The 27,556-nt window shown below is 45.7% G+C and overlaps 2 protein-coding genes across 8 annotated transcripts in view; one reads left to right on the top strand and one right to left on the bottom strand.

Moving 5' to 3' along the window:
* The window catches only part of LOC138287785 (uncharacterized), a 50,212-nt gene extending 43,159 nt beyond the window's left edge, over positions 1-7,053 (bottom strand). For all 6 annotated transcript variants that reach the window (XR_011202279.1, XR_011202278.1, XM_069228610.1 and 3 more), the window contains exon 1: positions 6,808-7,053. The gene's annotated coding sequence lies outside the window, so the exon portion shown is untranslated. The remainder of the gene's footprint in view (positions 1-6,807) is intronic.
* A 77-nt stretch (positions 7,054-7,130) lies between these two features.
* The window catches only part of INTS13 (integrator complex subunit 13), a 196,837-nt gene continuing 176,411 nt past the window's right edge, over positions 7,131-27,556 (top strand). Inside the window, exons 1-2 of one of the 2 annotated variants that reach the window (XM_069228607.1) lie at positions 7,131-7,322; positions 13,468-13,698. In XM_069228607.1, coding sequence (XP_069084708.1) covers positions 13,474-13,698 — 225 coding nt within the window. In that variant the 5' untranslated portion in view covers positions 7,131-7,322; positions 13,468-13,473. The remainder of the gene's footprint in view (positions 7,323-13,467; positions 13,699-27,556) is intronic. The other variant, XM_069228609.1, reaches the window with a different exon arrangement.

Below are 27,556 nucleotides of genomic sequence, written 5' to 3'. Positions count from 1 at the left end.
CCCCATCCACTAGTTTATCCAACTCCTCCGTGCTGAAGGCAGGGGCCCTTTCCCCACACACACAAGCCATTGTCTCTTCCAGACCGAGGTCACAGCAGCACTTGCAGTGTAGGTCCTCTCCTGTCGAAGATCAGGTATCAAGTGATTGAACAGACAGAAAATGGCAGTGACGTCTGCTGCGGTGCGTACCGTCACCGCCGGCGTACATCGTCATTGGCTCCTGGGACCCATAGGGTCCAATGTTAACCAATGCAGGATTGCGCCGCGGTCTTCGACCGCCTACTGCGACAGTGTACAACGCCAGCGCAGTAACCTCATATCCCCTTGTCCCACATTACAGGTCAGGCAGGCGCCATTTCAGGGGGCCACATGGCATTATTTTTGAATGCGTCACACATATCTAGGCCTTGCTTAAACACTAACCATATGTCGATTTTAAAACAGTTGCCGATTAAGTTGTGTTTATGTACCTCAGTGTTGGTTGACTCTCTGCTCGCTGTTCTCCTCCATAGAGCACGTCCGCTGGGGCAGGTAAGGAGATGGCGGCATCCTCCGGTGTACAGACCGCTGGTGGACCTGTCCCCAATGGAGGAGCGACATGTAATTATCACCTACAGACTTGATCGTACCACAATCCTGGAACTGTGTGCCCAGTTGAAGCCAGACCTGATGTCAGCTATCCGCCATCCCACAGGAATCCCCCCCTCCAGTGAAGGTGCTGTCAGTACTCCATTTCCTGGCAAGTGGGTCTTTTCAGACGACAAGTAGCCATAGCATCAGGGATGTCCCAGCCTATGTTCTCCAACGTGTTGTCCAGAGTGTTGTCTGCCCTGCTGAAACACATGCACAGCTACATCGTTTTCCCTCAGGTGGAGGATTTGCCTACAGTGAAAGGTGACTTCTATGCCCTGGGACATATCCCCAACATCATAGGTGCCATTGATGGGACACATGTGGCCTTGGTACCCCCCTGCAGGAGTGAACAAGTGTACCAAAACCGGAAGAGTTACCATTCTATGAATGTGCAGATGGTGTGTTTGGCAGACCAGTACATCTCCCATGCGAATGCCAAATTTCCTGGCTCAGTGCATGACACTTACATTCTGCGGAACAGCAGCATCCCTTATGTGATGGGGCAACTCCAGAGGCACCGTGTGTGGCTATTAGGTGAGGACATGGACCCAATACAGTGTGACTAGGTGTCTGGGGATGTCCCTAAGAGTTAGTGTGTGTCTAACAGTTGTCCCTCGACATTTGCAGGTGACTCTAGTTACCCCAACCTGTCATGGCTACTGACCCCAGTGAGGAATCCCAGGACAAGGGCAGAGGAACGCTACAATGAGGCCCATGGGCGGACTAGGAGGATTAGAGAGAGGACCTTTGGCCTCCTGAAGGCCAGGTTCTGGTGCCTCCATATGACAAGTGGTTCCCTATTCTACTCACAAAAGAAGGTGTGCCAGATCATCGTGGCCTCCTGTATGCTTCACAACTTGGCTTTGCGACGACAGGTGCCTTTTCTGCAGGAGAATGGTCCAGATGGAGGTGTTGTGGCAGCTGTGGAGCCTGTGGACAGTGAAGACGAGGAATCAGAAGAAGAGGAAATAGACAACAGGAACACTCTGATCCAGCAATACTTCCCGTGAGACATAGGTAAGAAGACAACACTGCCTGCTACATCTGATTTAATTCTTCTAACTCTCATCTGTCTGTCATTTTCACCCATTGTATGGACACTGAGTTGTCACTTTCCCTTTCGATTTCACAGATGTGGGTCCCACTGTGTGACCTCTGCTTTGTTTCCGCATGGACTAGAGCTGTGTGACATAGGTATGTTGACATTACATTGGATATAGCATTTTGCCACAGTTAATGCTAATACACATTTGCGAAAGCACAGACTGACTCCAGATTGTTTTGTGATTTAAGGGTGTTTATTTAAGTGCAAAATAGTGGAGGGGGTTGTAAAATAGTCAGGGGTGATGGTGGAGGAATGTCCATGGCAGAGTCCAGTCTATTAGTCTCACAGGTGCATTGTCCAAAGGGGCATAGGAAGTGGAGCTGGGACAGTTGATGGATGGACAGGGTGACAAAGTGGGACAGAAGGATGAAAATCAGGGTGGTCTCATTTCTTGGCGGGGGTCTTGGCATTGTTCTCGGTCTTTGTCCTGGATCTCAGGGACCGCTTGCGGGGTGGTTCTCCATCTGCAGGGGGTGGGGTGCTGGTGTTGTGGTCCTGTGGCGGTGCCTCCTGTCCACTAGCGCCGGCGGAGGTGGTGGGCAGTTCATCGTCCAGGCTAGTGTCAGGAGCCCCTTGTTGTGCCACAGTGTCCCTCCTGATGTTGACGAGTTCCTTCAGCACCCCTACAATGGTGCCCAGGGTGGAATTGAGTTCCTCCCTGAACTGCATATACTGTTCCTCCTGCAGCTGCTGGGTCTCCTGAAACTTGGCCATTGGTTTGGGATGTGTTGTTTGCGATATTGGGGCATATGGAGGAGTTGGAGTGATGGGGGTGAGGGCGAGGGTGGGGGTATGTGATAGCATGCAGGTAGGGTGGGGGATATGGTAGCTAAAGGTTTGACTTACCAGAGTCCATTCCTCCAGCTACTCCTGCGAGGCCCTCAGGATGCAGTATAGCCAAGACCTGCTCCTACCATGTTGTTAGTTCTGGGGGAGGAGGTGAGGGTCCGCCGCCAGTCCTCTGAACCGCTATCTGGTGTCTTGAGACCACGGAACGCACCTTCCCCCGTAGGTCGTTCCACCTCTTCCTGATGTCATCCCTAGTTCTTGGGTGATGTCCCACTGCGTTGACCCTGTCCACGATTCTGCGCCAAAGCTCCATCTTCCTAGCTATGGTGGTGTGCTGCACCTGTGATCCGAATAGCTGTGGCTCTACCCGGATGATTTCCTCCACCATGACCCTGAGCTCCTCCTCAGAAAACCTGGGGTGTCTTTGCTGTGCCATGGGGTGGTGTGGGTGATGTGTGGGGTGGTGTGTGTTGTGATGTGTGGGGTGATATTTAGAGGTGTGTTGTGTGAGGTGCGTGGATGCTGTGTGAGTGATGGTGTTGAGTGCCTGTGGATTCTATTGTTCTTTCTGGTGGTGTCCCTCTCTGGCCTTCTGTCGCAATTGTTGTCGTAAGGGTTTGTGGGTGTGTGTTTTATAGTGTATTGAGTGGTGTGTATCAGGTGTGTGTATTTCGAATTGTCCAATGTGGTTGTGTTTTGTAAATGTGTGTGTATTTTGAGCGCGGCGGTGTGTACCGCCAATGGAATACCGCGGTTGAAAGACCGCTGCGTGGATTTGTGGGTAGTGATAGTGTGGGCATTTTCCTGTTGGCGTGACGGTGGAGGTTTTGTTATCGCCAGTTTATCACTGACCTTTGGTGTGGCGGACTTGTGTGGGTGTCTAGATTTTGGCAGATTCCGAGCTGTGGGTCATAATGGCAGTGGCGGAATTCCGCGGCGGTGTGTTGGCGGTCTTCTGCACGGCGGTAAGCGGCTTTTACCACCAATGTTGTAATGACCCCCATAGTTTTTCTCTCCCAACTGTTTGTTTTCCACCACCCACAGTCTGGTCCTTCTTTGCACCAACTCCATGCACATGCTTTCTGCCTTTTCTGCCCCCCAACCTCACCTCCAGCTCCACTCTTGCCCTTTGGGTTTCTTGTCCTGACAAAACGCTAATATGTCTGACAACATTTTTTAATAGCCTGCATTGGTGATTGTGTTTTGCATTTCCCTCAGCACACTTTCTATTTTTACATATTAAAACATTTGTCCCAAACATTAACTACACACACAGACACACATTATCCCAATTCTGAACCATTGTATTAATTTATAACATTGTTGGTTCAGTCATGTGCAGGCTTCCCCTTCATGATTTTATAAGGCTATAAGGTACTACAGCTGTTCACCTTTGTTTTCCATCTTTCTGGCCGCCATTCACTCTTCACCTTAAAGCTTTGCTGACTTACGATGAACATTTTGCACTTCTTACTGTCAAGACTCCTATGTTTTTCTCCTTTCTCATCTAGTCATCTTTTGATGTGCAGGCTTTACCTTCATAGTTCCACACAGGTGTGAAGTTGTACTGGTGCCTAACTGTCTTTCCGATGGGCGATGGAGTCAGTGCATCTTCCACTTTACGATTTTCTAACCAAAATGACATACATTACTGCCAAGTCTAGCTTTTTCTTCAAAACTGCAAGATAGCACCAAGACGTGTCTATTCACTAAAGCATGACTTTTATTATAATACATCCAACGTCTCCTTCTAATTGACTTTAGTAGTTCCCACAACTCCACATTTAACTGTATTGTTCCCTGCCTATACCTACATTTTTCAGTTCTTTGAGACAGGCTGTTGTGTTTCCTCTATATGTTATACAATTAGCACATTGTTGTTATCACACTATTACTCCCTGTTCCTACATTTTGTTGCTATGCCTTACCCTCTTCTTTTAATAATTATTCCACTTCGTGCCTCTTCCAATCTAACATTTTGCCTATATTTTAATTTCATGCCTTTAGCCCAAACAGTGTGTCTTGTCCATATAACACAGACACATCTGCTTTGCCTTTTATCTCAAATTTACAATACTATCCAGTGTTGCTATTTGCAGACTACTGATTTTTTCTCCTTTCAACTGTATCTCCATTTAAAACATCAAATTGGCCTACCACTATAATGTCCTCCATCCTGATGGCACATCGAAATCCTTCCTAACTGTACACATCTGACTGACATATGACCTACGATGAGCTCTTCTCTCATTTTACATTCCACAGCACAACTAAGCGCAATCTAGACACCTACTCAGACATAATAATAGTTTGCTCCTCTGCTAATTTCACATTACAATTATGCCTGTGTGGATAACTTATGTTTACTAACACCTGGAATTAATAACGTCTACACTTCATATTAGATTCTAATTTATTAATATTACAAATACACTTCTTACATAAAGCCAAGTTATGCATCAATATTTCATATTTTCCCAAACACAAGCTTATTATGTACATACAGTTACTTATTAAAACATTTATAACACTGTTAGCGCTTTTAACTAATGAATTAAAAGGGTTGATGCACAGGATTAGATCTTTGTGAGCCCCAGAGGGTGGTGGACCTTTGCCTTTTAAGAAAACCTCAACTGGGCAAAATTCAAAGTAAAACCCATAAAGATTTATTGTAAATTAAGAAATCATTACAGAAGGCAAAAAGTAGTTAGTTGGTCAGATTCCAATCTGCATCGATTATGAATCAAATAAAACCAATTGCGAGAGGTCATGAGGGTCCACTCCAAACCAAGTAAATAGCCAGAACAAAACTATTGTTTAGCAACAGACTAACATAAATTCTGCTCAGTATAAGATTCAATGACAGTCAAAGTATAAATTGGAAAGAGGACTGACATGAAGTCTGCCTCCAGAGAGAGTCAAAACTCTAAATGTAAATCAAGTACACAGACTAACATGGAGTGCCCTTCACAGAAGCATGCGAACAAAATCTAAGAAAATAATCAGACAACTGTGTGACATAGAGGCTGCTCGGTTTGAAAGGCAAGGAAATTCTGTCTCGCATCCCAGAAAGGGCACATACATTTTACAGGCTTTAAACAGTTAAAAACCACACACTTGACATGATTAAGATTCAGCAACATAGGATAAGGCTGTACTAACTAAGTTACATGACACAAATCAATCAACATTGGAGAAATTGTGTTATCTTTTAGAAAACACATACATTATTATGAATAATAGTTGAGCACCCTTTACCCTACAAACAAGAGAAATTACATTGCACTATAGAAGCAAACACAACGCAATAGACTATTTAAGCAATTAATGAAGAGCACAGTTGTGGCCAGGGCAACAGGCCTTGAAATTGTTACTTGTGCGGCACATCTCCCAAACACCACAGCTTCCTTCTGCAGTAGTACAAATTCATTCATTGTTTTGATCTACAGCACCATGAAATTTAATTTTATTCAGTTTTTTCTGAAATGGAAAGGAACACCAGCTAGAAACATGAACGTGAAAACTCATGCATGGAAAGTAAAAGCAAAACCTTTTGTCAGTGAGTGCAAAGTGCAAGTCAGTAAAAAAGGCTGCGGTCTAGTACTGCGGACTTAGGCCCTGTTAGGGTAACATAACAACAGCTAAAGCAAACATTTTAATGTATAAAAATGCTGCTCCCGCATCTTTATTAAATACATTTGCCTGCTCCTTCAATCACACATTCTGTCCTTACCTAATCAAAATAGGAAGCATTCACGTCTAGCCTCTAACACTAAGAAAGAATAATCAATACCAACATAAACATAGGAAACTTACGTCATGACCTTGACATAAAACTTGTTCTTCATTATCACACGACAGAGTCTGCAGAATGCGAGTTCTGGGTGTGCGCTGCAACAAACACTCTCGTTTGATTTAAGACTGTTATGTTGCACCATTTATAAGAATCTAGGCCACATACAAAGTACACGTGACAACTAACTTGCTTTTTAGTTCACTAATGACATTGTCAGTGCTGGGGACAGGACTGTAAATTCATGTATAAAAATCATCACATTTAATAAACATCTTTCATTGCCGTGATATCATCGATTTACTGAGATGAAACGCTTCAACGAGTGAAGAAACACACTCTTGAATTTTTAACTGACTTTATAATGTGGTTACATGATATTCGTTGCCTGATTTACATGCTCAATATTTATATGGCTTGGTCAATACACGAGCTTGTACATCCAAGCAAGACCCCGCTATTCCTCTTAATTTATTGACTCGCTCACCTCTGCTAAAGATGTGTAATGTTCACTTCATACATAAGTCAAAAGTGTACCGAGGGCATTAACTCCTATCTCAGCCTGACAAGGACGGCGACACTCCTTTGCTTGCTACCAGCGGCAGGGTGCAGCCGATCCCTGCTGAGTTTGTTATCGCCTTTCCCCAGCCTGTGGGTAAATTCCTGTCAAGAGCCATATCTCATATTAGTCTACTGCAGCCGGACTCCACAGTTCAATATGTGCGGCACCCAAGCGGCTGATCCATGGCTTCCGGAGCAATGTCTTCCGGTTCAGCGCTGGTTTTTTTTTTCTGGGCGGGACTTACTTATAACCAATTGCAGTGCTTTCTGGCGACTACAGCTAGAAAGACCATATAGTGCTTCCCCTTAGGCTTTTCATACAGTTCCAAGCCGGCTTTCTAATGATCTCTCATACTTTTAACTTAATTATTGAAGCTGGTTAGAGTCGTAATCGAAGGAGTGGGATTCGGATGTTTGAGTTCTTCTGTTTACCGATAGGAGGTAAGGGTCCACTTTCAGGAACCTCTCGTTCGTTTCGAGGGTCGTCCCATAAATAGGAGAGGTCAGTGCCGAAAGGGCACAGATGCTATTGCACAATTCCCGTATTATCGCTCTATGCTCTTTTTTGCACTTCCCTTTCTTTCCCCACTCTTTCGACTCTTTTCTTTCTCTGTACACACGTCAACCTAACCCCTCTTTTATTTCCTTCTCCCGTCTTCCCCCTCTCAGTATTCATCTCCTGCTTCTCCATTTATGCTTTATCACTACTGGCCTCCAGTCTCTCCTCGGCATCCTGCCTTGCTTTTGTACATAAGCCTCCAGGATCCACCAAGGTGCTAAACATTACTCACCTGATGGGGCAGGGTAGACCGTGACCAAAGCAGCACTTGATTTCTGGGTCAGCTGGTGCTCCTACCCCCTTAAGTGCAGGGAGAAGTGTTCTGTTTTTCTTCTGAGGTGGGAGGACGATGACCATCATTACACTTGATTATGCAGCTCACATTGCTTAAGGTAATTGCTTCAGTGGAACAGCAAGGAGCTCGTTGGCTCTCATTGACTGAGTCTTGGATTCTGGAGAGCTCTCACACATTAAAGTGGGTCAGCACTAGCATGTTAGTGATGGCCTGAACATAACAACACTATATCTTCCACTAGGGCCGGCAGTCGTGCAGCGCCTCGGGTAGCTTAGGTGTCGATGCTTCTGTTTTTACCAAGAATAATCCTCAGGATCAGTGGGAGGCAAGGTGGATTCAGAAACTCTGCCACGAAGAATTTCACCAAAGGCTGTAACTTGGTCTTCTCATAATAAAGGGCATTAATACCCACAGCAGTTTTAGATAGGAGAAGTTTATCATCTGTGAATAGCAGGCCTGGTATTTTAGATCTAGCGATTTTGGGGGTCATTATTCACACAGTTGTTTAGATAGAATATAGATAAATGAATATATAATAAGAATAATGTTGGAGCAAGGATGCATCCTTGCCGGACACCACGCCCTGAAGGAAAATTCTCAGTGGTTTTCTCCCCCTGGACCTCATGTGACTCTGGCAAAGCTATTGGTGTACAAATCTTGAATCGCCATCAGTAACTCTGATGGAACCCTGATTTTTGTGAGGACATCCCAAAGTTTGACCCTTGGGACAAAGTCGAATGCTGCACAAATGTCGACGAAGGTGACAAAAAACTTCCCCCATTCCAAATCGACAACTTTCAATTTTTAAGGTAAAAAAACGAAACATCTTGTTCACAATACCAGGTTTGGGAATTAAGCCAGCTTGATGATAAGATAGGGCCTTATTGGATCTAATCCATTCTCAAAGTTTTCCCAAAAGTTGTTTACCCTATATTTTTTAAGATATTGCTAATCAAAGATGTAGGGCGATAATTGCCCGGTTCTTTCCTTGAGCCCTATTTGAAGATGGGTATTATTTCTGCCCCTTTCCATGAATTAGGGATGGGGCACCCACTGCCATAGCATTAGTCAGACTATTAATGTAGGGATCCCAGACCTGGGGTTCAGCACTAAACATAGCCAAAGGGATTTCACCAATCCCAGGAGCTCTCCCCACTTTCTGCCCCTTCTGTGCTTTCAAAGGATTCTTTAATAGATAAGGACACTACCTCCTTCATATAAACACTTCTAGTGGTCTGGATGACGGTGTTAGTTGGAGGTATTTGGGAAGGAGGTGCAGCATAAACTGCTGCAAAGTGCTCCACCTATGCCATCTCAGAGGCTTGGCATTCAGGATAGGCATGATCTTTGCGACCACTATGGTAAACCGGATGCCGAAACAATCTAGTGTGCCTCCCTCCCCTCCTTTCGCTGCTTCAGACAGATCCTCCCAGACCTTGGCTTCCCACATGGACTTCTAGATTTGTTCACTTGATCATAGTCCTGTCTAGCGTTTAATATGTCTGCTATCTTACTGCTTTTTAAGGCTTCCATCAGGGCTGCTTTGGACACTCTACATTTTTTGTCAAACACTCGTGTGATCTAGAAGCAGGTGTGTGTGATAAATTCTTCCTCGCAAAAAATAACTTAATTCCCTCAATAATGATTTGTGTGTGGACAATATCTGGAGGATAGTGCTAGTTGGATCTTTGCAGTTTTGGTTAGTGCGCTGTAAATAACACCATAGATCTTTTCCGGTAAGGTCAAATCACTAGGAATGTCCACCCATTTTACCTTACGTCTATTGTTGCTCAGGGCAATAGGATTATGGGTAACTGCTTCCAAACAGGATTTGTCTTTGAGGTGGGTCCCTCTTAGTGTAAAGGCAAGAGGAAAATAGTCAGTCTCCAAACTATAAGTTATCTTCTTATCTACCATCTCTTGCCAGATCGTTAGGTCAATTAATAGATAGTCAATATTACTAAAATAATTACCCCTCTTGAATGTCGGGGTACACCATTTACAAGCTCTTGGCCCATGGATGGCAATTATACCTGAGATCTGGATGCCAGTTGCACTCATCTTGGGGATTTTCTAGCCGAAGAGTAGGAAGGAACAGCATTAATCCTCTTGCTTAAATTAATCTAAAAGTGGCTGAAAGGGCTCAATTAAAGTCACCTGCAATAACCTTGTGAGTACCTGTCCGATGGTCTTCTAAGACAGTGTTAAGGATTTTCATGGTTTGCTACAGCTTATTGAACGGGGAAGATCTATTGTACGCATTCACCAGAATGTAGGGAGTATCCTTCTTTGGGACAGCTTAAGTGCAAGTATGTCAGGGGAATTAGTCTCAATAACCTTAATCGACCAGTCTAGTGAGGTTTTAATCCATATAAGCTGGCCACCCGATCGTCTACCTGCCGTAGAGGCGAGAGCGTCAATAGCATATGTGGAGTAAAGTTGCTGAAAGAGTTGTTCAACTGCCTATGTTTCTTGAAACATACAAATTTGAAAATCCTCCAAGAAGCAGCCCCCAGTCTGCATCCACAAGCTTAGATTTGATACCTGCTGTGTCCCAGCTCTGAAGCCGGATGTCCACCGGACCACTATTATGTCTCTGATTGCAGAAGTGGTCGGACCTAGGTTGTTAGGATTACTGCTTGTTTGATTTAAGGCGCCAAAAACAAGGTTGTCAGGGAGTAAAGGTCCATTAGGTGTTTCACCCGTCGCTCTAGACACAAGACATGGATGAGTGCAGAAGTCTTTTTGTGTCCCTATGTCCCTATGTCTCTGTGTATCTTGTGTGTTAATTCATGTACTTTCTGCCTCATTGTTTTCAGCATAATCATGTATGCGTCCCACGGCAGTCGACACTTGTCATTGTCCACTAGTTCACCATGCAAAAGGTGAAAAGCTTTCTATTCTTTAAGATTCAATTTCTAAGGAGTTTTCCTTCATGTGCCGAAGATCCTCTATCACTGCAACTTCACAAGTTATGGCAAAGCAGCGAACTTTACGCTTGGCTCTTGGGGAAAGGAGAAAAAAACTGACTAGATTGTCGTGTTTTCCATGGTGTAGACTATGGATGCATAACGTGTATTGCTGTGGACATAGAATAATTATTTCTGGCATCTTTGCCTTCAACGTTCGAATTATGGTGCTAAAAGCATGATAGGCAGTAACAGCAGTTAACGTTTTTCTGTATGCAAACAGATAGAAATGTTTGCAGGCCAACATTACTACTTGACTCTTTTTTGTTTTCTGCTTGAGAAGAAGCTGTCTCAGGTTTGGCCAAGCTTCTGCTGGTTTAGGCAGTGCTTTTGGATGGGACCTGTGGATCAAAATTCCCCGTGTGAGATCATGTCATCTAACCCGACTTGGCATCCACAGTGATATCAATGTTTGAAGTGTGGCCAAAATAGGCTGTGTAGCTGGCTTCTCCAACTCATGATCAAATGTCCTGTATGTCGCACAGTAACTGGCCGTGCTATGAAATGAGCAAATAATATGTTACATGGGGCAGGCATTGATGTAAGAACTGCCACTCGAGCTCTATATCTTTCTGAGAGATTATGTGCTCTTAAAATGGCAGTTCTCGCGCTGATAAAAATCACACCTTTTTCTGCAAACCTTCAGAAATGGCCTTTGTATGTTCAGGTTGACAACAGGGAAATCATCACCATAGTTCAGCCCGTTGGGAATAGTCTGAATTGCCTTGCACTTTTCTTTTTGAAATACATGTGCTGCCTGTGGATACAATAAATCTGAGTCACTTCTATTGGAACAGACCAATGGCAAAATGTGGTGATAGACAACAAACGTGCCCAGTTCCAACTAATAATACGCTTTGATAAGTCTATTACAAGAAATATTGAGTGCTGATCGTGTCTTGAATTTCTGCAGCTAGTGATTTTCCATCAGAATAGTAAGATTGGGTTGAGGGATGTCCACACAAAGGTGGATTTGGCTACCACACGGTGTCTTGGGTCTTGTGATGAGTAGCGTGGGCCTTGTGATGTGTGAAATGAGGTCCTTTTGTAGAATGTTACAGAATTGGAGCTTCTATCAGTTTTTGAATGTTAAAAACCATGCACAGGTCGCAATTGCACTACAGGCTTCTCATCTTGATTTAAATAGTAATCCGATTCACTTACCCTTCAGCTTTTGTTTACTTTCAAAGACGTTTTGGGATGAATACCACTTCAGTGCTTTTAGAAGTTTCTATCATTGCTGTGATATGGCAGAGCATCCGAGGCACCTAAAGCAAACTACAGATCCAAGACTCGAGCAGTACCATATGTCTGCACTGAAGTTGGTAATCTACTCCTCAAGAGTGATATGCAGAAATATCAATTACAGGATTATAGCCTTCATGAGCTGTAGATCTTAACTTTACACGTTTGAGTGTGATGCTCCTTGGAATATTCGTGAACTGGGTGCTGTATATGGAGGCCCTAGTGTCAGCTAAAATCTGCAACCAAAATACCACTATTATCTATGTTGAGCAAAAGCGCAGTAATGCTGCCATCATGTTATTTTGGACTATACTGACATATCTCAGAATAATGTTTGCAACAGACATTGTTACCCAAAATTGTCTTCTCTGTAATGCCTTTTATTTCTCTTTGCCTTGATTTGAGGTCACCAGACTTAGGGTACTTTTGGGAGGCAGCAACATATGGGCAAGAACTTTGTTTGAACGTGGTACTGGATTGAACTCACTACGGAAGTGACCCGCCACTCCCTATGCACTGCAGTCCTTTTCAAGTGTAGAGTATTCTCCTGTGTGAGGAAAATGCTACCCATTCAATGCAATCTCTCATTGTTTTCTGTGACAACTAATGGGTACCCCTCACATGTCACAGTTCATTATTCAATACCTGAAATGCATGTGGTGATTCATTACCTCTGCCTGGCCATTTGCAGAGCAGAATATGTAGCATATCCTGTGGCATGAATGTCATCCAGTTGTCTGACCTTTTTGTTACTACTTCATCCTGAAAATTGAGAGTTCACAGCCAACCAGGAGCTGCGACTTCAGGACTTCTTCCGAGCTGTACTTTTCAAAATCATAGGGTCTGATTACAACTTTGGCAGAGGGGGTTAATCTGCCCAAAATGTGACGGATATACTCCAAACAGTATTACGAGTTCCATGGGATATAATGGTCTCGTAATACGGCGGGCGGGATATCCGTCACATTTGGGACGGATTAACCCCCTCTGCCAAAGTTGTAATCAGGCCCATAGTCTTTAACATCAGCTTTTAGCCTTGTGACAACCAACTCTCCAGGACTGTGATGCATGGAGTGACTCATTCCACAGTCATCCTTCTTCTGGGGTCGGAAATATAGCATAATGCTGTTTCTGAGGCTTTTGTCAGTGTCATTCTGAGAATTACTATGCAATATGCACGTGTCAAAACATGCATTTTAAGTCAAAAGACACCCTTGCACTTTTTTGTCCTGATGTTTTGGTTGCGGTTGAGAGCTTTACTTAGGAGCAATATAGGCTGCACTTTGAACAGGTAGATTGTTATTTGTAGTGGGCCAGTAGATTTGAATAGAAATGTGTTCCTTTAGTAAGTATTAAATATTATTGTTGTTGTTGTTGTTGTTACATGTTCCACATTCTTAGCCCTCTAATCAGTAGTATAACACAAAATCTTGTACTGTTTTGGTGCCTCAACATCCACTCTCATTATTTTGGTATATTATGTTTCAAGTTTTTGCTTTTGTTATTTTTTTGTTTTAGGGAAGAATGAAGGTCTTCTCGGAGGCTCACAAAACAGTGTTTGTTGTAGATCACTGTCCTTACATGGCAGAATCTTGCAGGCAACATGTTGAGTTTGATATGCTCACGAAAAACCGGACACAGGGAATCATACCTCTGGCTCCTATCTCTAAATCACTATGGACCTGTGCTGTTGAAGCATCCATGGAGTACTGTAGAATAATGTATGATATATTTCCCTTTAAAAAACAGGTATGTACTTAATGCCAGTTTGCATGCTCACAACTTTGGCTTATTCTGTAGGTTGCCAGACATGATTTGCAGTGCAAATTAAGAGTCACATATCAGTTGTTTTAGTTGTTACTAGGTATACCATCCTTGTTTCTAGTTTGTTAGGTAATGTATCTCAGCTCTTCTAGTACTGTAACCTTACGCTTATTTGAGATCATTACTATTTTAAAGTGTAAATTGTCTAGTGACACGTCTTTTAAAGCACAGTGCGATTTACAGTGAGTCTATATTAACATAGTAGCAGATTAGGTCATGCCATATTCATTCAGCAGAAATCTGTGGCTTGCTTCAGTAATTTATTTATTTATGTATTTAATCATTTATAAACCTTGAACCAACACCCATAGCTTGATATCTAGGTGCTCAAATCAGAGGAAAACAGAGAACACTGCACTAAGATGTAAAAAGGCAAAGACCTAATTAAACTGAAAAAACAGAGGCCAGAAATCTCCAATACAGACAATTAATCTTCACACTATGAACATTAAGATCTCAAAGAAAATATATTATTTCTAACAAAACAGAAATGTTTAAAGTCTTTCTCTAAACAGTAGATAGTAGTATTTATTGTACACAATATGTGAGAGAATTCCACCATTTAGGACCCACAACTCCTAATGCTGTACCTCCAGTTCTCTATCTTTGGATTATTGGTATTCTGAAATAGTTAGACTCCAGAAATCTTAAAGTTATCTTCAGGGTATACTTTAAAAAAGCACCTTACTAAAGGAGACTTTTCTAGACTATAAAAAGTCATGTGCATTAGGTACAGTAATTTGAATAGAATAACACATTTTCTAGCTTACACATCAAGAATTTTCAATTCTATTAAGGACACGGAGGCGAGGATTATGCTATCTCTCTCTTTACTGACCCAAGCAGCAGCCAATCAAAATACAGTAAATGAAAAAACTACACATCCCATGATGTTTATCACTAGGTCACATGGTCCAATCACCAACACCGACCTTTGTCCATAAATGCCTTGAACCACGATGTCACTTCCTCTTTCTTTGGTAAAGTCAGATAATGTTCAAAAAATAAAATCGAAACTTCTTAGATAGACTTGAAACTACGAGTCAGGAACAACAACCCCAACCAAATGTCATAAGGACTCAACAAGAGTCCAAACTTGTAGAGAAAAATCTCCCAGGAAGAAATCGAGCAAAAGGATCCTCATCCAGAAGCAGAGGAGAGATTCAGGTAGTCTTCTGATCATACCCTAAAATAACATATAAAAGGTAGGTAATATCCAAAGATTGAACAAATTTCAATAAGAACTGATAATCAAACAGTATAATCAAAATGGGTGGGTAACAAATATTAACCAAATACCATCAAATTAACAGACACTTTTGAGTCACTCAATCAAATACCTTCCCATGGGCGGGATAATCCTCCCCTCCGTGTCCTTAATAGAATTGAAAATTCTTGACGCGTAAGCTAGAATTTGTTTAATTCTATGTCAGGACCGGAGGCTCTGATTATGCTAGTCTAAAGCTGTTCCATTACCACAGTAGCTACATCCACCACAGGTTTGTGATAAAACTTATGAAAAGTAAGCTCTGAAGACCAATCAGCTGCCTTCATAATGTCTTCTAAATGAAAACCTAAAGCATAAGACTTGGAGGCCATAGCTCCTCTAGCAGAATGTGCCCCAAAATGTATGGTGTCTATGCCCGCTTCATTCATTAACCATCTCATCCATCTAGATAAAGTGGCTGACGTAACAGGTTTGAAAGGTTTTTGCAAAGAAATCAATAATTGACCATTATTATCTTGTCTAAATTCTTCTGTAACTACTTCATACTCCTTTAAACATTGAACCACACATAACTTTGAATTATCTGGGTACAGTGGATATGATACTGACCTGTAATTCGTTTTTGTCCTTCTGGTAACCGTAAAGGTAACCCCTTCAGGGGAATACATTCTACCAGCTAAATCTAGGGCTTTAACATCTGACACCCTCTTACAAGAAATCAGACATAATAACATGGTCAGCTTAGCTGAAATCTGTTTGCGAGACAAGTATCTATTGACAGGCCAAGAATCTAAGAATTTTAAAATCATGTTAACATCCCATAACACAGAATACTTTGCTTGCGGAGGAATAGATAAACGGATACCCCTCAACAGTTTACAGATTTAAGGGTGTTCTCCAACAGGTTTACCCTTAATATGAATATGGCCAGCCGAAATGGCTGATCTGAAATTATTGATCGTCCGTTATGCCAAACCTGAACCTGCTAATTCCGCTAAGAAATTAACAATCAACTCAATATGTGCTTCCACTGGATTGACACCTCTTCCATCACACCAACTATTCCATCTACGCCAGGCTGAGGAATGAATATCTTTTATGGGTGCTACCGGCCCAAGCCTGTTTAATGTAGTTCGCAGCCTGTTGCGAAATGCCTGGGGTACTCCATCTTGACCTGAAATTAACCAGGCCAACAGAGTTAAGTTCTCTGATGAGATCATTGGATGTTGAAGGCCCTCCGGATTCAATAGAACATTCTGACGTTTAGAGTAAGAAATATGGGTACTTATCTGCTGCGGAGCAGCAAAGAAAGAGGAAGTGACATCGTGGTTCAAGGCATTTATGGACAAAGGTCGATGTTGGTGATTGGACCATGTGACCTAGTGATAAACATCATGGGATGTGTAGTTTTTTCATTTACTTTATTTTGATTGGCTGCTGTGTGGGTCAGTAAAGAGAGAGATAGCATAATCGGAGCCTCCGGTCCTGACATAGAATCCTCTCCTTGATGGGGAGGCAGTGAAGAGTTTTTCTAGGTTCAGAAACCTAGTAGTGGGTCGCAGATAGGTGTACCTCATGAATATTAATGAGGCAGGTCACAATTTGTAACCTACTGGAATTCGCTGCCATCACAGGGATGGTGGCCTGCTGGGTTCAGCAGACCACAATGTCTGGGATTGCTTTTAAATAAAGCAATCATTTTTTAAAATGCAGCCTATTTTGTTTAAAGGAAAAGAAGATTGAGTTTAAAAAGAAAAAAGAAAGAAAGTTTTATTTTCTTTTTTTTTTTTAAGAGTAGGCAGCGAGCCGTGGGACCACTGCCTGCTCTTAAAGATATTTTTGCTGTAATCAAGCCTCTCCCAAATACCGAATCTGTATGTATTCACAATTCCAAATTGCCAATCGGTAAAGTGTTACTGAATCGCAATTTGGAGTTAATACATACCAAAATGCATTTTTCTGAAGCATGCTTATTCTGTGAATCTGTCCGTTTACAACTACAAAAATGCTACATACATCTGTATTTGTATTTGGCATAAAGCGCATGTGACCAAAAAATGATCAAAGTGCTAGAAGGCAGCGGGTAAAGGGGACAGACCACCAAACCTAGAATAACCATCAAGGAGATAAACCCTACTGCTGAAGACTAATTTGAAAAGAGCCATGTTTTCACTTGCTTACTGAAAGGTAGGTGGGAGCTCAAACACCTAATATGACCCACAAAGGAATTCCACAATCTAGCTGCTGCTACAGTAAAGGCACAATCTCCCCATCTCACTTTCCTTTATGTTGGCACCCTTGCTCTAAACTGTCCTGCTGATCTCAAAGTCCTTGTGGGTATTTACCAGTTCAGGGTGGACCTGAGATATTGAGACCCTTGCAAATGAAGTGCTTTATGCATCAAAGTTCTTTGAAGACAGTGCACGTTTTAACTGGTAGCCAGTGCAAAGATCTCAGACCATCCCTCCCAGAGCAATGTCTGGGGAGACCCAGGACCAAGCGAGCGGCCATATTCATCTAGAATGAACATGATAATCTCAGTATCATCTGCATAGGATGATACTTAGAAGCCAAAGGAGCATACCAATTTTGCCAATGGGGCGACATGCAGTTTGAATAAGGTAGGGCTTAAAGACGACCCTTGGGAAACCCTACACGGAAGCTGAAATGGGGCTGCTCTTAAGTCACTGCAGCTCACAGTAATGGTCCTATCAGCTAAAAATGACTCCATCAGCTTAAGGGCCCTATCTTTCAGCCCGGCCTGCCGAAGCCTTCGCCCCAATACAGATGGAGAAATGGTATCGAAGGCTGCAGACGGGTCTAACAAGACCAGGATAGCTGATCCTCCCTGAGCCACTTACCTACAAATAGAATCAGTATTGGAAATCAGAGCAGATTCTGTACTATGGTTCTTCCGGGACCCGGTCTGGGTGGGTCCGAGTGCTCCAAGTCATGTGGATGTTCCTCCAGTTCCTTATTGATATGCTTCTCCGGAATCTTAGCAGGGGTCAGTAGCAATGAAATAGGGCAAAGATTTTTTTAAATCACTGGGATCTCCCCCTAACTTCGTCTTCAAAGGGATAACCACTGCCCTCTTCCACTCCTGCGGGTTACACCCCTGACTCTAGGGCCTCAGCAAAGCACTTCTCTAAGGCCTCGGCCATAAGGTCTGGGACCAACTGCAGGACCCTAGGAGGACATGGGCCGTTTGGGGAGCCAAAGTTTTGCCAAGTAATAAGGTCCTATTCTTAGAAGCTGAAATAATCCATCCAAGCACCATGAGCTCAGTTTGTCTAACACCCCCAAACCCCTCTCCTCCTCACCATCTGGCGATTGAGATCCAGCTACATCAGAACCATCAAACGGGACCTCAAATTCTGCATGGATCTTCAATATCTTTTTTCTTTGAAAAACTCTGCCACTTTGTCACAAAAAGGAAGACTCTGGCCCAAGTCTCACAAATGAACAATCCAAATCGGCTGTTTCAATCACTTTGCCAATCTCCAGACTGAGACTGAGGTGTAATGTCTCCTCTACTCCACATCTTGCTTTCTTCTCCAGCTCTAAATGAGCTTGCTTTGAGTAGGTCAAGCAATCATTTCCTGAAGTAAGCCCGGCTTGCCTTGGGTGAACTTTCAGCATGCCTGTTGCTTGCATCCCCTGCATGTTCACGCACCAGCTTTTAAATTCCAGGGTGCCGGGATATCTAAAACTAGCACACTACCCTGCACCGTACGTAACAGCATAATGGCCCTTTTAAAATGGCCACCAGAAAATCAACGTGAAATGGGCTCTAACAGACCCTTAACACTGTCTCCACTCAGCAATAAAACCTCCAGATAAACACCCTACTTAAAAGCACCATGCAATAAAAAGAACATAAAAACAAAATTATTAAGGCCGGTAAAGCGGTTTGTCAGCACACTGCCCAGGCCTTACCTCTAGCCCTAAATGTGCTCTGTTAAAAACATGAAAGCCCTCCTGTACTATTCCACTCTTTCCAGAGTTGCTATATAATCATGTCCGTATGCCGTTGTTTGTGTTTAACTTCAGTGCAACAGGAGAGTCTTGAGGTCAACGGTCATTCTTTCTCCCAATCAGTAAATCATTGTATACTCTTATCCAATTTCGTATGCATGGGTGGTAGTAAGGCCATCACTATCTCCTCCTATGTATTGAGATCTGACTTTCCTGAGCTTAAACCTTACCCCTTCCTGCCAGAATGTCTATGGTGTTTATTTAAAAATAGGGTGCCAGCCCCTCTAAAATCATGAATATGGGGCATGGCCAAGATGGCGGCGTGAGCGGACGTGTTTGTCCGGGCTCCGCCGCCTAGGCCTCCGACACAGCATTGCGGCCCCAGTTGGGGTGAAATCAGGCGGCCTGAGGAGCGCGCCAGACGCCCCGGACGGTGGGGTGCCCGGGAGGGCCCAGGACGCCTGTAGAACCGCCGAGTGGGAGGACGGAGCTGCGGTACCGGTACCGGTGCCGACGCCTGCAGTAGGCGTGCGCGGCTTGCGGTGGCTCGGGCCGCGGGACGGGCCTTGTGCCTTGTGGCCTTGCGGCCTTGAGGAGTGGTGCGGCGGCGGCCCAGGAGGGCGCCACGCTGCTGGTGCACTGTGGGGGCTGTGATGCGCTCCTGACGTGGCGCGGAGCGCCGGAGCTTGAGGGCAGCAGGGCCTGGGCCCCTGGATGGGGACATGAGTCAGCTGCTCCTTTGATGGGCAGCTGGATTTGGGCGAAGAGCGGCCCTTGGTGAGGCGGGACCCTGGGCCCATTGATCGGCGGTGAAGGTGGCCCGCGGTGGACCCTGTTGGTGCCGAGGCATAAGGAGCGGTGGAGAAGTGAAGTGCATTGCCACTCAGAGAAGAGGCTAGCGGTGGTTGGTGACTACGCTGGGCCTAGGGTGACCTGACCCCCGGGCGTACTTTGTCGGAGGCTTCGACTGAGCTGGACTCCCGACGCGGTGAGGGAGCTGGAGTGATGGCGACCGCTAAAGGCAAGCGGGAACGGACTGTAAGAGATATGCTCACCGGGGCTCGTCTAGTGCCGGGCGGAGCTCTAGAGGGGCCACCTGCTGCGAGGTCTCCAGAGGAGAGGGGCGAGGTGGAAGAGGATGAAGGGGCCCCGGTTACGAGGGGCTTTCTGGCCTCCCTGTTCGACTCGCTCCGGAGTGATCTCCAAGAGCTTCGAAGGGACATTTCCCACGAGGTAAAAGAGCTGAGAGCAGAGGTCACCTCCCTCGGTGAACGGGTGGCACAGGTTGAGGATGGTGAAATCTCCCAGGGAGAGGAGGTGGCGGATCTCCAACAAGAATGCATTCACTTGCGGGAGCAACAGGATCTCCTTCAGCTTGCGGTGGAGGACCTGGAGAACCGCTCACGCCGGCATAATATCCGCATTAGAGGAGTACCGTCTGGGGCTGGGAAGGAGGACATCGGAGAGTTCGTGGTGGAGCTATTTCGTTCAGTTCTTGGTTTGGAGGAGTCCCGAGAGATTACGCTGGATAGAGTGCATCGGGTGGGTTGGGCTCGGGGGGGATGGAGATCGCCCACTGGACATCCTGGCATGCGTTCCAAACTATAGGCTTAAGGACAATATATTGCAACGAGCACGCAATTTGCCGCAGATCCAATTTAGAGGGCTCCAGCTTAAATTATTTCAGGACCTTTCGGCACGGACTTTGCAGAGGCGGCATGAATTTAAGCCTATTACGGAACATTTGCGAGCACAGGAAGTGTCATACTCTTGGGGCCACCCGTTCCGCCTTATCTTTCGCTGGGAGGCGCAGCTCCATCAAGTGAAGTCCATATCGGAGGACCGGGTGCGAAGCCAGGCCTGAGCGGAGAGGACCGTCCGAGCTGGCGGAGAAAGGAGAGAAGGAGGAAGCGACAGCGACCTACCGCGTCAGAGCAGTTATCGGAGCGGAAGTCGGCAGTGAACAATGTGGCAGCTGGGACCAATATTTAAGTCTGGGGCGTCTGAGGGCGACTGTTTAGCACTGGGTCGCTTATTTGTTAGCCTACGGGCTGTCAAGGAGAGGCCTGGGCGGCGGGGTGGACGGGCCGAGCTGGTGAACTTGAGGGGGTTTCACGGCCCAGTCGAGACTTTTTCCCCTTTGGAGATGAGAGTGAGAGGACTTTATGGTTGTGAGCACCTGTTGTGCGCAATGGTTGTTTGTTGGTGTGCTTCCCTGGGAGTCCTGTCTAGGAGTAGTGTTTGCGGAGCAGCCCCGTGCTCCGTTGCCCATGGGTGACCCTCTCCCGGCGACGATATGGCTGTTAAGTGTATAAGTTTGAATGTTTGGGAACTTAACAACCCAACCAAGCGGCTAGCGATTCTGTCGGCTCTAGAGAAATCTGGGAGTCACATTTGACTATTACAAGAGACCCACTTGGTACATAAAGATACGTTTCGCATGTGCTCACGATGGTTCCCTAGGCAGCTTTGGTCCTCAACTACTACGAAACATGCGGGGTGGCAATATTGCTCTCGAGGACGTTTGCTGGGGAGATAGTTGGGAAGATACATGAAGTTCCAGGTGGGTTCCTGGCTATTAGAATGCGGCTTGGGGCGTTTTCTTTTACCGTTGCTTCCCTTTATGCCCCGAACTCCCAGCAGGAGGTTATCTTGAGACAGTCAATCTCCCCTGTACTTAGTTCGCCAGACAGCGCTATTTTAATAGGGGGTGATTTTAATCTAGTGATGGACAACGAGCTCGACCGCTCGGGCCAACGCTTTGGACAGACTGGGGCAGTGTCGGAGATGGGGCGTCAATGGTTGGTTGAGTGCGGGTTGGAGGATGTGTGGAGGAAGTCCCATCCTACACTCCGAGATTATTCCTTCTATTCTGCGGTGACCAAGACCTACGCCCGGCTTGATCTTTTCTTGGCCTCGCGAGAGTTTGTCTCGGGTTAGAAAGGCTACGATTGAGCCCAGGGCCTTGACTGATCATGCCCCTATTACTGATGAACTGGCCATGGAGGTAGGTCACGTCGGTACCCCGGGCTGGCGCTTTAAGGACTCCTTGCTTCAGAGTGAGTCAGCGGTGGAGTCGCTTCGACGTGCGATTGCGGACTATATTGTTTTTAATGATGACGGCAGCACCTCCATGGAGATTGTCTGGGAGGCGTTAAAGGCAGTAGTGAGGGGTGAGGTTATGGCATTGTCAGCGAGGGATAATAGAGCGGGGAGAGAGAAGTTAGAGCAGAGAGTGGCTGTCCTGAAGCGTTCCCATAAATCGACTGGTGCGCCCAGAATCTGGCGAGAGTTAGAGAAGGCAAGGCAGCAGCTGAAGCGACTAGACTGGGATAGGGCGGAGTACGCAGTAGCACGTCTTAAGCACAAATATTATATTGGGAGCAATAGATGTGGAAAGCTATTAGCGCATCGGTTGCGAGCGCAACGTGCAGCGTCGACAGTTAAATTGATTAATTCCCCTTCCAGTGAAGTGGCCTGCGCGAGTGATCAGATTGCTGAGGCCTTTGCGGGGTTTTACCGGGGTTTATATGCGGCAGATGAGCGGGACGATGCGGCCCTGGACTCTTACTTTAGAGGGCGTAGCAATCCCTCCTCTTGGGGAGAGGGAGGCGATGTTATTACACCAGGAGATAAGGCCAGAAGAAGTTATATCGTCGATTTCCCGCCTGAAGAATGGGAAGTCTCCAGGCCCAGGTGGGTTCACGGCGTTGTTTTATAAGACCTTTTGTGTGAAACTCAGCCGGCTTTTTAATTCCTTTCGGACGACGGGGACCCTGGCGCCGAGCATGCTGGACGCTACTATTGCTGTTATACATAAATCGGGTAAGAATCCGGAGGACTGTGCTTCGGATAGGCTGATCTCGCTTCTGAACATAGATGCCAAATTATCCACGGGGATACTTGCCTTCCGCCTTAATCCTTATGTGCCGGGTCTTATTGATCCCGATCAGTCAGGTTTCATTCCAAATCGACAATGCGGCGATAATACGAAGCGGCTTTTGCATCTGCTAGTTAAAATTTATAGATCTTGTAGAGAGGCGCTCTTCCTCTCAATTGACGCTGATAAGGCATTTGATAGGGTCCATTGGCCATACCTCTTCCGGGTCTTGAAGCGATTCGGTCTGGGTCCGGGCTTTAGATCTTTGATCCAGTGTGCCTATCGCTCCCCTAGAGCAGCGGTTCGAGTCAATGGTGTGCTCTCTGCGTCGTTTCTGGTTGGGCGTGGGACTAGACAGGGATGCCCACTTTCCCCCCTCTTGTTTGCGCTTTATATGGTACCCCTCGCACACCGCTTGCGAGACAGCCCCTTGGTTTCTGGCGTGAAATTTGGCGGAGACCACCACCTTATTACCCTATACGCAGACAATGTGATTCTTACACTTGCGGAGCCTGCCACCTCTTTGCCTGCGCTCATAGAGTTATTAGTTGAGTTTAGCCAGGTTTCGGGATTTAAAGTGAATATGCAGAAGTCTCAGGTCCTTAGTCTGTTTTTGAGCACAGATCATGAGGAAGAGTTGAGAGCTCGATATTCCTTTATTTGGTCGTCCTCGCGCCTTTCCTATTTGGGGGTTGAGTTAGCGACGTCTGCCGCAAAAACGGTGAGCCTGAATTACAAGAAACTGGTACGCGATATACAGCAGGATCATAAGCTATCTTGGTTGGGTAGGGTGGCTGCGGTTAAGATGACGGATTTGCCGCGAATATTATATATATTTCAGGTGCTCCCATTGACCCCACCCCAGGACGATTGCCACCCTACAATCCGCGGTCTTGAGATTTATATGGGAGGGTCGACCGGCGCACCTATCGCGACAGGTTTTATACCGCCACAAAAGCAGTGGGGGATTGGCGATCCCGTGTCTTCTGAGATATTTTCAGGCAACCCAGCTGCGCTTTCTTGTAGAGTGGAGTCGCCCATTCACGGAGAAACACTGGTGTTTAATGGACCAGGCCGTGGCGAGCTCTCATATTTGGAAGGAGCCTTGGCTCCGGCGTAGGCATAGGGCTGGAGGTCTTTATACATCCCCGATTACTGAGACAATGCTGCCGGTATGGGATACGGTGGCTGGATGTTTAGGGCTGACTTCTTTTCCCTCCCCAATGACCCCCCCCCCCCCATAGGTGCGAACCCTGACTTTGAGCCTGAACTACGTCTGGAAGGCCTTAGACGCTGGTATGAGGGGGGTTGTAGGAGGGTGGGAAGTCTCTTTGACGAACATGGGGTTTTGTCCTTTGACCAGATGAGAGAGGCTTATGGCCTAGTGGAGGCTGATAGGCTGATGTATTATCAGGTTCGGCATTGGGCTCTCTTACCGGCGAACAGAGCTTTGAAGGATAGGCCTCTCACGCCATTTGAGAAATGGCTGTTCCTAAAGAAGGACGATAAGAGAATTATCTCGGAGCTCTATCGCCTTCTGCAAGGAGTAAGCCGCCCGCCTAAGTCAAAGGGTCAGCTGAGATGGGAGAGGGAGCTGGAGAGAGAACTCTCGGATGAGGAATGGGACAGCATATTTTATAGAATACATCATACAGCATATAGTGCTGCTGGGACAGAGACATCATATAAAGTCGCCTCGTACTGGTACTACACTCCGGCGCGGTTGCACGCATGGGATCATGATAAGACAGACCTTTGCTGGAGAGGGTGTGGAGCTACAGGCACACTGGTGCATTTGCTCTGGCACTGCCCCAAGTTACATCGTTACTGGGAAAACATTATAGATGATATAGATGTAGCGTTCCAGGTCACGATCCCGAGGTTCCCATCGTACATCCCACTGGGGCTGCCCAATCCCCTTTACTTTTCCTTTAAGATCTCTAAAAGGGAGGTAGATAGCCCTAGCACTCAGTGCAGCGTTGCAACTGATTCTAGCTCTCTGGGGTACAGATAGGGCCCCGACTCGCGTTTCATGGCTCCAGAAACTCTGGTTTATTCTTGCAATGGAGAAACTTACGTTAGCCTCCCAGCAGCGGGTAGAAGATTTGGGCGCATTGTGGAAGCCATTTATTTTGCTTCTTTCTGCAGAATTTACTGAGCTGACATGCCCGACCTACCTGAGAGTCTTGAGGCTGATTTGAATCATTGGCTGGAGTGCTGCGGGGGGGGGTTGCTAGAGGGGAAGCGCAATTGGATGATGTAGGGGTTAAGGTGGGGAAAGATAGATGGATGACACGGTCTCTCGGAGGGAAGCATTGTTGAAATGTTTCTTTTTTATATGTTTATGTGGTTCTCATCTGCGGGGCTGACATTCTGGAGGACTATTGGTCATCGCCACTGGACACATGGCTTAGCAAGGAGAAGATCCTTTGGGGGGTCCATATGAGCATGGTTTTGGGACTCATGAGAGAGACCTTTGTATGAAAATACGATATTGCTATTGCGTTGATATATCTCAATTTGCCCTGCGATGAGCGGTGTTTTGTATGTTTATATTTTTTTTTTTATAAAACAATAAACAGATTTGATCTTAAAATCATGAATATTTGGTCATGGGTGTGGGTAATGGAATGATGCGAAAGGGCATTAATGAAAGAACATAATTGCTTTTGAATTTAAGAATATGAATTGTCTTTTCGATCAGTCTTTTTTTCTGGTCACTTGAGTCCATTGCACTTATCTCAGATGTCAGGCCTAATCCAGCTATTCGTAGGGTTTACCAAGACTACAGGCCTAGACTACCATTCTGACAAGGTGAGGAGCTCCCCCGATTTGAAGACAATCTAGCAAGCCACCTTCTCAGCCCTTTCCTTTGAAATGCCCTGCCCAGCTGATGGAATGTACTGGACCCGTTTAAATATTATTCTGATATTGTGTGGAGTCCTGATATCGGGTGAAGTCCAGTTGTTGGAAAGTGCCCTTTTTTTGTGGTAGCCCCCCACTTTTTGCTGCTTGATGCTGTTGTTTTTGATCTGAAAGTGCACTGAGGCCTGCTAATCAGACCCCTTAAATTGTACCTGTGATTGGTAATCCCATTTAGCAAGGACTTTACCACCCCTGTAAGGCCCTAGTAAATTGTACCCAGGGCTGCATCACTGATCGTGCCACCTTTAAAGACGAGAGTAAAAGCAAAGCCTCCAGGGCTGCCATGTCGGCCTGCTCGAGAAGCTCGCCTTTTCAAGTTCGACTCTGTCCACACCAGGCAGAGGCAGAGCCACCTCACTGCCTATAATGTAAGTCAATCACCCCCTAAGGTAGGTCTCCAATAGCCCAGGAGGCAGGGTGCATTGTATTAGGAGTGTGGATCTATATGTGCAAGCGAATATGGACATGTGGTAGCATTTAAAACTTAATACTACTGCAAGTGACCGGATTTCCTTAGGATAACATGGACTGGCACCTGGGCAAACCCTAGATGTCCAGCTTCATGATGCATGACTGAATTCCCTCGTGTTTGGTGTCAAACACTGTGCTTTTAACCCTAAACTCTCGTTCCCAGGTTTACATAGCATGTACCCAGGTGGTGTCCTCCGAGGATGCCCACTGAGTTGCCAGCTTTCCCCTGCCTTGGGCTTCCCTGAGTGTTTGCCGCTCTCAGAGGTCAGGACAAAGGCCTGTGCAGTAAGGAGTTCACACCTCCACCATACCAGGATGGCTAGTGAATAGACCCATCATGGTGGTGAGATTCAAAGGCTACACTGCCGCTGCTGGACAAAGGAATTTCTACCCTCACTCAGGGACAAAGCATCTCCCTGCCCCAAGCACCTTCTGAGGTGGGCAGATGGAAAAAATAGCTAGTCAGGAGGTAGACACTGCCCCATGGCTGACCACACTTCTAGGGTGGGCCAGCTTGAGTGTACCATGGCAAAAGGCTTGGGAATAGTAGGTTCTGGGTAGTTTAGTGACGAGCTCCCACCAGATGTGGTTACCTCAGTTGCAGATTAGCTGCAGGACTAGATGCCCAGTGTCCACTGGTCCTTACACCCCTAAGTATGGGATTTAAGGGGCACTCTGGCACCAGAACGTCAGATCTGCTGTGAAGCAAGAAGAGGCCCAACTCCACGGCAAGGCAGTACTCAACAAAGAAGAGGTGTATTATCTGCAGCTGTGGCAGCCACTCTGCACACTTGGCAGCCACTTTGCACACTGCTGGACTTTGACTTGCCTGGACCAGAAACCGGTTCCAAACGGAAGGTGAACCCCTCTGCAACTGGACCCCGTCAGCAGAACTCCCTAGGACTAGAGGGACTAGTCGACTAGACGACAGCAGGAACAGACAACACTTCCACAACCACTGAAGAACTTAACACCAGGCCCTCAAGCGTGGCTTCTCGAGCCAAGTAAAATTGTACTGACTGTTACTTGGTCTGTGGGACCGAAAGACCTTAACCCTGGGTGCGCTCCACAATGCTCACCCCACAATTGATACTGTGTTTTCTCCCATTGACCGCAATTATAGAATTTGACAGCTTTGCAAACTATTGATTTACTTAATGCACTAAAATTAATAACTTTGGTTATCCTGAACGTATCAACTCTGTTTTGGTGTCTAAATAAATATAAAAATCTGTTTGATTTTTATAAATTGTTGTTGGATTTCTTTTGAGTCATGTCAGTTACTTATCTTCCTTATTGGT

This window comes from Pleurodeles waltl, chromosome 4_1 (genome assembly GCF_031143425.1).
Source record: "Pleurodeles waltl isolate 20211129_DDA chromosome 4_1, aPleWal1.hap1.20221129, whole genome shotgun sequence".
Classification (NCBI taxonomy): Eukaryota; Metazoa; Chordata; class Amphibia; order Caudata; family Salamandridae; genus Pleurodeles; species Pleurodeles waltl.
The sequence above is the reverse complement of the archived record's forward strand: the minus strand, read 5'-3'. Positions and strand labels throughout refer to the sequence as shown.